We start from the raw sequence: 12313 nt of genomic DNA, 5'->3' as shown, positions 1-12313 counted from the left end.
TCACGATTCCGGGAGCGAGTCGTGTTCCGTAGACTCACTTATTTTAATGTGGTTGTCACTCCTGAAACTTTACAACGTGTACATGGCCTATATCAGCGAGGGTCAGACTATCATTCTCAATTATATTTGAAACAAATATTATTTTGCAGTTCCTAACTTTAATTATTTGCTAATGCCAATTTTTACTTGTATTTTGCACTTGTGGAGTGTTCCGTTTTGATCTTAGGTACATTATTATTATTACAAGACTGGATTTCCCACTCTCTTTATCTCTTTGACTGGCAGAAGCTCAGCAGCCTATAATTAAGTTTACTTTGCCATTAGTTACTTAAAAAGCTTGTAAAGCAAATGGCAACAGAAGCTCTGTTGTTACTAGCCAGAGGGGAAAACTTGTCTCTTTAGATATTCTGCTTTTAATCACTAATCCTCATATTGTTCCTAAACCATATTCTGTTATTTTTTCTGTGGTCAACAAAAGAAAAGTTTTCAACACTGGTCTTTTCCATTAAACAACACTATGAAAGTCCCATAAAAAGTACAGGCCAAAATGTAAGTCAATATTCACATATCATTTTGATTTCCATTAAAGGACAATTCCGGTGAAAAATGAACCTAGGGGTAATTAACACATGGTTACCGAGTCGATCGTTCCCCGGGATGCGTTTTCATGAAAATCAAATGTAAAGAGTTTTATCTCTAAAAACAGATTATCTTATAACGCTAGTATATGGGGCACAGAGTAAGTAAAAGTAAATCGCTAGTTAATGCCACTAACAAGGCTCAAAATAGCCTCACACTAACACGGTAGCATAATGAGGGTCCTTACATGCAAATCGAAGTATTGAGAACTTTGTAAGTGTACAGACAGTTTAATAAGAAGATACTTTATAAAGACAGAACATTACACGTTTACAGGCAGGCGTCATCTTGGAAAACAGTCTCGACTAATCGAGTCACGAATGCCGTGCTAAGTGAGCTGGTCGATAGGAATTACGTTTGTGAAATATAACGTAGCGCGGCGTTCGTGACTCGATTAGTCGAGACTGTTTTCCAAGATGGATCCTGCATGTAAACGCGTAATGTACTGTCTTTATAAAGTCTCTTCTTATTAAACTGTCTGTACACTTACAAAGTTCTCAATGGTTTGCATGTAGGGACCCTCATTATGCTACCGTGTTAGTGTGAGGCTAGTTTGAGCCTTGTTAGTGGTATTAACTAGCGATTTACTTTTACTTACTCTGTGCCCCATATACTAGCGTTATAAGCTAATCTGTTTTTAGAGATAAAACTCTTTACATTCGATTTTCATGAAAACGCATCCCGGGGAACGATCGACTCGGTAACCATGTGTTAATTACCCCTAGGTTCATTTTTCACCGGAATTGTCCTTTAAGCTCTACTGAAGAAATAACAGCATAGCAAAAGTAAATATCCCTTTGGGGGGTGAACCATTCATTTAAAAAAACATCAGGCGGCCACTTGCCTCTTAAAAGTCTGACTCCTGAACATTTATTCTGAAATTGGTAGGTGTACAGCAACAAGAAAATATTAATTTGTAGTCTGCTGTGCAGAAAACAGCAAAGTGAGAAGCCTTGGACAGCTGGTACTGCTAGACCTAGCTGAGTCGGCACAATGAATAATGCAACAAAACAGGCTTGTCATCCCAGATGACTCTTTGTGCACATCAAGAGCACTTGCTGCCAAAATGTGTCAAAACACAAGGGAGAACAGTACTCAACACCAGCCGAGAAATGATTAGTGAAAAGGTTGCGATATGGGAGATTATAGTTTAGCAATACAAGATAGCAGTTTATGCGGATTTACTGCTGACATGCATTTCTGATTGTATGTTTAAGGGACTGTTGGTGGCCACAATCTTCTGCTTTTTCAACGGAGAGGTAAGAGTTTACCCCACTAAAATTAAAAATGTCCTGTTTATCTGCACGGACTGTGCAACATCCTTTTCCTTGAAAGCAGAGCTCAGATATGGAGATTCTGTATTGGCTGTTTATTTCTAAATCCTAAAAACATTGGCAGATGTCCACATGTACCAATATGAGAAGCCTGACTCAGAGGGAACCTATCCAAATCATTTTGTTTTTTCGATGAGCTGTTTTAGAGGCAATGTGGTAATGAGGCATGCAGAAGCTAATATGGATGACATTGCCAGTCCGGCAGTTAATGCAGCCTGTGTGCTTGAATTGATGGCTGATGCTATGACACGATATATCAGCTACAGTGTTTGCTGTATTGCTTTCAAAATGAATGACGAAAGGTTCCGAAAGGAGGTTTTCACAGCAATGGCTGTGAAAAGAACCATTTTTGCTTCCCTAAAAAAACCCTTAAAGGGGCTATATGTAGAATTCAGACCCTTGTTATTAGCGACACCGGTGGCCATTTAGTGAACTGCAGCCAGCAACTTATTGCTTGTGCTCGCACTCGTGCACACGTAACATACAAGAGACTGAACGTGATTCAATGTCCTGATTTTGTTCTTTGCTCAGAAGTAAAAAGAAGTTGGAAATACCTTTACAGCTAGATACTTTTAACGAACATCCAGGTGCCGTCCACGCTGCTGAGAGCGACGTTTAGATGAATATGTAATATGTGATGCACGCTTTCCTCTCAATAACAAAATGAACACAACATAACTGACAGTGGTGAGAAAACAGCAGTTAAGAAAGCATCAGATCATAGTGATGTGGATAAGTTTGCACCAGCTCTGCAATTCACTGCCATCATGTCGATAGATGAGGTAATTAAAATTACACTGTAATGATAAAGTAGCCTATATTTGAGACTGTTGGCTATATAGATCTAAGACTATAGTTTGAAATAATCACTTTTCTTAGCATGACACATTGACATTTCAGAATAGCTCAGTTGGCATTTCTGAACATTGTATAAGCATTCATTTCATGCGTCATTGAAAGAAACTCTCAGGAGTGCGTGTAAATGTTACATCCTTTGGATTTTCCCGGAAAAAACGTCCTGAGTCCTTCCTATAAAAAAACTGTCTATAGGCTTTCATAGACAACCTAGAAAGTCAGGAAAGGTCTTGTTTTTAAGTTTTGTTGCAAGCTGTGCACACATTGTCAATAAAACAGTGATTTAAACAAATTAAAATGTTACATATAGCCCCTTTAAGTGAACAGTTCTTAGAAGAACCAATTTTTCTTAGTGTAAAGTATTTTAATAATCTGAAGAACAAACTGTTTGTGCAATGGAAAGATTCTTTGTGGAACCATAAATGCTAATAAAGAACCTTTATTTTTAAGAGTTTTTACAGTACACCACTGTAAAATATAAATTTTATAATAAATGTTTTACAGTTTTGAGTTTTGTTGCATGGCAGTGCATTATTTTAGTACTGATGCCAGACTTATATATAGTTAAACTTATAAATCAAATTAGATGTCTAGTAATTGTATAGTAATTGTTTTAATTAGAATATTCAAAAATATGCATTACCACATGGTTATAAAAGCAAAATCATGCTCTGTGGCTACAAATATTATATTTTAATATTTGCTAAATTTCTAAATAATAATTTGATATAATCCTATATTACCATTATATTATTATTTGCTAAATATTCATTAAAAACAACTCAATTGTGATAAATACAATTACAGTGAAATTAATCTTTTGATTTTGGTCATGACACCCACACCCCCAAATGGTGCCATGTGTTTAGAGATTTGATGTCTTAATTATACATTTTATTTGATAAAACTACTTAAAGGTGATTTGTTACAAATGCTCAAAAAGTAGATAATGTATTATTCATGCTGCATGATAAGTAATGTATATTCACTGAGATCATCTGTCCAAACTTCCCCAGGTCCAAGCGGTTGTAAGGCGGCACTGGAACCAGTACCGCATCCAGTTTGGAAGCACCATCACACAGTCCGATGCTCTGAGGTCTGCCTCGTACACGGCGTCCTCCATCACAGAGGTCCAGGGCTGTTACAGCATCGATGGCCACACAGAACACTTGAATGGCAAAAACTGCAACGACATTGACAGCACCATCTTAAAACCAGAGAATCCCTTTGCCTGATGCCACTGAACGTGGCAGTATATATATAAACTGTTTATTACAGCGACAGTTACATGGCTGACTTGGACCTACTACAAATGTTCATAATTCACTGCTCATACTCTGAAGGGTGGAGAAAAGGCATTTCTCCAAGAATTTACACTGAAAAACATTTTGCTACCTTCATTTAATGTTCATTGGACAAATACAAACATTATTTGCCTGGTCTTTGTACTTTGCAGTATTGTAGTTTGCTCGACTGCTGTCTGCAGTGGCATTTCTTTGTCTTATAGGATTGTCCTTGTGATAAAAAAAAAAAAAAGATAAATCTAATCCAAATGATGAGCACACTGAGAAATGTATATTTTACTGAAAAAACAAACAAGCAAAACAACTATATATATATAAATATATATTGTTGAAAAATTGAAGAGGGTGCAAAAGCCAATGTCGCCTTTTCTTTTATAACACTGATTTGGCAAATCTTTTAATGTAAATCTGAAGACAGTATTATAGCCAGCTGTTGTCTTTGTTTATTTGGACAAGAAGTAAATTGAAACTTCAGGAAGACATCAATAAGATTTAGTATTTTTAGTATGCACGATTTTTAATTCTGATTGCTATTTGAGTATATCTGTTATGTGCCGACACAGATCACAAATATTGTGAGAACATTGTAAAGTAATTCAAAAACACCTGCTTTAGGGACCCCTGAAAATGACACTGGAGATTGGACCATAATTTATGCAACATTTCTAGCTTTACAGTATGAAAACATGCTCATCCCTTTAAAATATATTTATCAATATAATCTAATTTACATGCTTAATTAAAAAATATATCTACTATACATGCCACATTTTCAGTGTGTTTGACATCATATTTCTCAACATGCTTGTAGTGTTCAGTCATGTGACCTATGAAATCAGGTACAATAATGAGTATGCTACTCATATTTCCTATAATACGCTTGGAGTGTTTGAGATATCACTCTCTAGTGTCAAAGGCAGGGATTCAGAAGCAATCTGTGAATCTAAATAGATAAAAAAGGTTCCTGATATTTGACCCTGTTGCTTCTAAAGATGCTTTTAATTCTACCTTTCACCCACTCGGCCTAAATTCAATTACATTCCATATGATTTAAATAATGCGCCCAGTGTTTCCTTTGATTTTATTTCCCTAAACTCACGCCATTCTTCTCAGAAAATCAGCAAGTTTTCATAATGCTTAAAGGAATAGTTCACCCAAAAAATGTTATTGTCATTATTTGCTCACCTTCATTTTAATCCAATATGCAGTTAGTTATTTCTGTTTGACGAAAGGAGAACTTCTGAGGAATCTTACGCCACTCTTTCTAATGATGTTCACATCTGTCTAACGTACCATTAATATAATTCATATCTGACACATGCACTATATTCTAAGCTTTCTGAACTCCTACAATATTTACATTTCAATCTATTCAACAGACTGAAATTTAATTTGGGTCTGTTATGAATGAGCCAATTGATGTGGTTCATAAATAAGTGGGAAAAAAACCCTCCCCGATCCGGTCACATTATTTTTGGGTGAACTGCTCATTTAATTCCTGCTTTTGTCCATATTAAACCATGAAAACAGAATTGATGACAGGCAATGCTACAAAAGCAGGAATGTGCTTGTTCTAAATATGTAAATATTGTATTGTTCGCTGTAATCACATCTGAATATGTTATAGGGGTGTGCATTACACAATATGCACTGCATTTCTTCCACTCGAAACAAGAAACATAACTCAATCTGGGTTCAGAACAAATCATTATTAATATTGCAAATCACAGCATGTAAAAAAAATGCCAATCAAACATCCACTCTATCGTCTCATCAAGTTCCGCAATATCTTTTTCCTTGAATGCCATTTCTTTTTCATGAATGTGTGCCAATTACTGTTGCTCATGATGTTTTGTTATTTTTATGTTGTTTGTGATAATTTGTGTTTCAGTGAAGACAAAACACTCACTGCAGGACGGTTTCATATGTTTCATATACAGTATGTTGCAAATACATATTCGCTTGTCGTTTTTCGACCTGGTATTTAAGGTTGTACTTTGTTGGTATCAGAATAGTTGTATTGTGTCTATGCTGCACCTAAATTCAACCACTGCAAATGTTCTTTTCTGTATGAATGTAATTTGTCTTTTGTTCGCCTATGGTGTATTCGTGTAACATTTATTTCATAAAATGTGGGCAGTTGCAATCATGTGTATCGTATTATTCTGTAATTATAGATTATTATTTCAAGTGTCTTGTTTGAATACTAATGTGTGTTTCATTAAAAGCACTGGGGTGTGGAACAGACGCTGGTCAAAATTTAAAGGCACATAAAAGGATCCACTATTCACACTGAACACGATTGAAGTTAATTTACTCAAATTCCAAGGGCAATCTAATGACGTTCACTCACAAAGCCATGTTCATCATCAAACGTGTTCTTCAACTGCCATCAGTCGAGTGCATTTTTGATAAGGTGGCTTAGGAAAACAAACACACAATTCTCTAGGAACAGCTAAAGGCAATGCATCTAGATGAATGCTGCTCTGTTAAAGTTAGAGGAAGTTTAACAACAGCAACACTCGTGGGCAAAAAGACAAAAATGGCAAAATATTTAGGGGTCTTTTAATGGTCTTCACCATTTGAATCACAAATCACTGGTCAGGAAATTAGCATGAATTGCACAAATACTGTAGATAAAGTAACTTAGCACAGAATAGCCTTCCCCTTTGTTTTCTTTAAATGTTTAAGCCGTGTGGGTAAATTTGCAGACAGCTTTTTACAGTCAGTGTTGGTGGCTTCAAATAGTTCAAGAGTAGTTGAAAAATGTATCATTTGGGTTTAATGTGAGACCAAATATTCAGTAAAGTGTTCAAATCTAGACAGAAGAAGGCCAAAACCTCAAGCCACTTAATGGTTGTCTTTGCTATTTGGGCAGGAGCATTGTGTTGTTGAGAAATACCATCTGATCGTTCCTTTTCAATTGTGAGAAGCAAGCTATTCTGCAATATTCCCCAGTACTCCAAATAATGAAATGACTTTTCACAGTGAAGTAGCTCACCAGGACCAGCAGTTAAGAAGGCTCCCTCCCTACACATTCTCTCTGTAGTACACATGCATTTATTATTATATTTCTCATCATATTTTCAAAGACACTGCTCTGGAGTATCACCATGCAACTCGTGTTTCATTATGACTCGACACACAACTTCCCATATTCTGCCAAAAACTTCATTCCGTCTTAGATGTTTTTCTGAGACGGCAATAGCTTTTTAAGTAGTGCACTTGCTTAAATTTAGCTCATTTTCTGACCAATAATTTGTGGTTCAGACAATTAAAAGCTTAGATTTTTGGCTTAGCCCATTATTTTCCAATCAATAATAATAATAACACTATATGAGGAGCTCTTTTCCAAAACGGGATAAATCCATTTCAGTAGTTTTCAGGAAAATTTAATTTTTTACCTAGACCCACACATTTTGTGAATATTCAATTTATCCTGTTAAAATGTTTTTTTTGGCTCAGTCTGAACATGTTGAACAATGATTATTAAATCAAACAACAATTTTGTTGATGATAAATTCAAAGTTAATTTTTTTTTTTTTCAAAACGGCATAAATCCATCAACTTTTGGAAAAAAATTATGGTTTGTCTTTTACAAAAACAAACAAGAGAACGTGCAACATATAATCAGGTACTCATAGTATAGATTAATATAAATTAAATAAGTGCAAATGCATGAAATAAATAAAAGCCAAATAAAATAAATAGTAAAATAAAATAAATAGTAAAATAAAATAAATAGTAAAAATAAAATAAATATTTTCCAGTGACATGTTCTAATATTGTCCACCAGGTTTTCTACCCCCTGGTGTAGGTCTCACTGGCTCATCAAGGCCATCAAAAGTGTTACTAAAGTTTAAAGCACTCATTTTGAGGAATGAATGAACATAAACAAAGTAACAAACCTCTGTTCAGATCGCCGCCTATTTGGATTGCGTAGAACGCTCACCCAATTCTGATTGGTCGAGAGGATATATCCCGTTTAGGCTAAAAATAGGTTCGGCGCTTATCTCGTTTTGGAAAGAAACTGCATTTTGCAGTACATTTTAAACAAGGAAATATAGCGATTTGTCATGAAACGTTGATGGAGCAGTTAATAGGTTCAGTACACAGAAAAATGACATGACAAACTCATTTTTTTTTAAAATGGCGTTTATCCCGTTTTGGAAAAGAGCTCTTCATATATACATATATATATACACATTTTTATAGTGCCTTTCTAAAATCCAAGGTCTCTTTACCAAGTTAGAGGCAAAAAACATATTTTTATTTAGTAAAGTGTTAATTATTAAATACTATACAATTAAATATCTATAGGCATCTTTACACAGCCAAGTTAAGGCGTTTCTGTGCCAGCTCAAAATTCAGTGCAAGAATGAAATGATGCATAAAAGCCAGACTAAAGTATGCTTGCTCTGACCCACCTCTAATTGCTGTGTAGATGCATGCCACCTCTGAGCAGCATTAAACTGTGTAGATACCTAAATGCCACTTCAGAAGCGCTTCACCTTTGCAGTGTATGGTGGACCTGCGCCTAGACACGACCACAATGCATGATGTAGTCAGCCAGATCCGGGCCGTATCCAGACCAGATGGAGGACCTGCACCTAGACACGACCACAACGCATCCCTGAAGTGTCAGCAGAGATTGTGTCAACTAGACTCTCCCCTGTGAAGGCCTTATCGACACGACAGCCATCGGCACTGATCCTCAAGAAACCCGTATCCATACCGGCATGACTCCGATCTTCAACCAGATGGAACTGGATAATATTCTGATTGTTCCAAACCAATCTGACTTCTGACCTATAATGCTGCCTGAATCATAATTATCATTGGTCATTGGCCAGAGGAGAACTGGCCCCCCGACTGAGCCTGGGTTCTCCATTCTGCCACCTGATGGAGTTTTGGTTCCTAGCCACTGTTGCCTTTTTCCACCTTTGTTGCCATTGGCTTGGCTTGCTTAGTTGGGGACATTAAATTTAACATTTAATTTAATATTCAACAATAATATTGATCTGCCTGCATTGACACTATTATACAAGAACTGAACTGAGCTGGACGATGACATCACGGTTTACTCCAGAGCGGTTATATATATATATATAACAAACTAAATTAATAACTTAAAAAAAAAAAAAAAGAAACATCACTGAACTTACTTAAGCTGGACTGTGACGCTATTTCCTTCTGGAAACAAACTTTTTTGCATTATTTTCCTGTTATCTCTGTAAAGCTGCTTTGAAACAATCTGTATTTTAAAAAGCTCTATATAAATAAATATGACTTGACTTGACTATATATAAAACAGTCTTTTAATAGTATAAAAATATAGTGGCCTTAACATAGTATAAACCGACTGTGAACTGCTCATTTAGTAGCCACTGATGAAAAAAATAATAATAATTGATTTGTAAGTAAGCACTGAAATAACTAATATGTCATTATTTTATGTAATAAATGAAAATGAACACTGCAAGTAAAAAGTTACTTTTAAAAAATGGGAAACAGAACACAAAAAGTAAAAATAAGATGATATAGCTGAATTATTACCTGCTAGAGTAAATTTACAGGAGTAATGTCTGTACTGCATGTCATGGATACTTTTGAGAACTAAAGGGCATCATGCTGGGATTGAAGACTAAAAAAAAAAAGTTCTACAAAGGAAGAAGTGGCCGCCAGATGTTTCCTTTGACATGCCACAGTGCAGCATTAAACTGAGAACATATGTGCCCCTGGACCACAAAACCAGTCACATGGGTCAATTTTTGGAAATTGAGATTTATACATCACCTGAAAGCTGAATAAATAAGATTTATATTGATGTATGCTTTGTTATGATATGACCATATTTGGCCGAGATAAAAACTATTTGAAATTCTGAAATGTGAGGGTGCAAAAAAATCGAAACATTGAGAAAATCGCAATTGAATTGTCCATTTATGCTCGCGATTGTGCTGCATCCACTCACAAAAATAAATGTTTTATATATATTTACGGTAGGAAATTTGCAAAATATCTTCATGGAACATGATCTTTACTTAATATCCAAATGATTTTTGCCATAAAAGAGTGAGATCAAATAATAAATCTACTGCAGGATCTAGGAAAAATCTAATTGTGATTAAACCAGAAAATCTCAATATTAGTGAACAAAAACAATTTATAAAGCTAGGTCTTTTAAACATTAGATCACTCACACCTAAGGCAGTTATTGTAAATGAAATGGTCACAGATAATAGTTTTGATGTACTTTGCCTTACTGAAACCTGGCTTAAACCAAATGATTATTTCGGTCTTAATGAGTCTACTCCTCCTGGATACTGTTACAAGCATGAGCCCCGTCTGATTGGTCGTGGCGGTGGTGTTGCTATAATCTATAAAGATATTCTTACTGTTACTCAGAAAACAGGTCACAGGTTTAATTCGTTTGAAGTACTTGTGCTAAATGTTACTCTCTTAGATGTAAGAAAGAAATCCCTATTATCTCTAGCCTTGGCTACTGTATATAGACCGCCAGGGCCTTACGCTGATTTCCTAAAAGAGTTTGCAGACTTTCTCTCAGATCTTTTGGTCAATGTCGATAAAGCATTAATTGTTGGAGATTTTAACATACACGTAGATAATTCAAATGATGCGTTAGGGGCTGCGTTTACAGATTTATTAAACTCCTTTGGGGTCAAGCAAAACGTAACTGGTCCCACTCATCGTCTTAATCATACGCTAGATTTAATTATATCACATGGAACAAATCCAACCGATATAGATATTATACCGCAAAGTGATGAAGTCACTGACCATTACATGGTCACTTGCATACTACGTACCGCTGAAATTTGTCATGTTGCGCCACGTTATCGACCAGGCAGAACAATCCTTCCAACAACTATAGATAGATTCTCAAATAGCTTACCTGATCTATCTCAGCTGCTTAGTGAACCCAAACAAACAGATGAACTAGAGGAAATGACTAGCACTATGAGCACCATTTTCTCTAGTACATTAGACATCGTTGCACCAATTAGATTAAAAAAGGTTAGAGAGAAAATTAAAGCACCATGGTACAACAGTGCTACGCATGTTCTAAAGAGAGAAACTCGTAATTTAGAGCGTAAATGGAAACAAACTAATTTAGAGGTTTTTAGAATCGCTTGGAAAGACAGTATGTCACGTTATAAAAAGGCCCTAAAAGCAGCCAGGGCTGAGCATCTCCGCAAACTAATAGAAAATAACCAAAATAAACCTAGGTTTTTATTTAACACCGTGGCTAGACTAACAAATAAACAGACGTTACCTGAGCAAAATATTCCGTTACAGTGTAGTAGTAATGATTTTATGAATTTCTTCACTGAGAAAATAGAAAGCATCAGAAATACAATTGTAAATGTACAATCTTTAATGGTGTCTTATGATTCAGCCTCAATTATCGCCCCTCAAGAAAAACTACAGCGCTTTGCAACTATAGGACAGGAAGAGCTAAATAAACTTATCATTGCATCTAAACCAACAACGTGTTTATTAGATCCAATACCAACTAAACTACTGAAACAAGTGTTACCTGTAGTGGAAGAGCCTCTTCTCAATATTATTAACTCATCTTTATCCTTAGGTCATGTTCCAAGAATATTCAAGTTGGCAGTTATAAAACCTCTCATTAAGAAACCACAATTAGATCATAATAACCTAGCAAATTATAGACCAATTTCAAATCTTCCATTTATGTCTAAAATTCTAGAAAAAGTGGTGTCCGCTCAACTGTGCTCTTTCTTACAAGAAAATGATATCTATGAAAAATTTCAGTCAGGATTCAGACCGCATCATAGCACAGAAACTGCGCTCGTTAAAATCACAAATGATTTACTTCTAGCTTCTGACCAAGGCTTTATCTCAATACTAGTTTTACTCGATCTTAGTGCTGCGTTCGACGCTGTAGATCACAAAATACTCTTAGACCGACTACAAAACTACACTGGTGTTCAGGGACAGGCATTAAACTGGTTTAGATCGTACTTATCAGACCGTTACCATTTTGTCTGCTTAAATGGGGAAAAATCGAAGATAACGTCAGTAAACTACGGTGTACCGCAAGGATCTGTGTTAGGTCCTCTGCTATTTTATATATATAAGCTACCACTTGGTAATATTATAAGAAAACATGGAATTAATTTCCACTGTTAT

At 35.6% G+C, this 12313-nt stretch overlaps 1 protein-coding gene across 1 annotated transcript in view; it reads left to right on the top strand.

The window, feature by feature from the left end:
* The window catches only part of calcrla (calcitonin receptor-like a), a 31825-nt gene extending 25500 nt beyond the window's left edge, over window positions 1-6325 (top strand). The window contains exons 12-13 of the mRNA XM_084122518.1: window positions 1857-1898; window positions 3845-6325. Of these exons, the coding sequence (XP_083978644.1) occupies window positions 1857-1898; window positions 3845-4063 (261 nt within the window). The 3' untranslated portion in view covers window positions 4064-6325. The remainder of the gene's footprint in view (window positions 1-1856; window positions 1899-3844) is intronic.
* The last annotated feature ends 5988 nt before the right edge of the window (window positions 6326-12313 follow it).

This window comes from Abramis brama (genome assembly GCF_963993115.1).
Source record: "Abramis brama genome assembly, chromosome: 8".
Taxonomy (NCBI): Eukaryota; Metazoa; Chordata; class Actinopteri; order Cypriniformes; family Leuciscidae; genus Abramis; species Abramis brama.
This window is presented reverse-complemented; position numbering and strand designations above follow the sequence as displayed.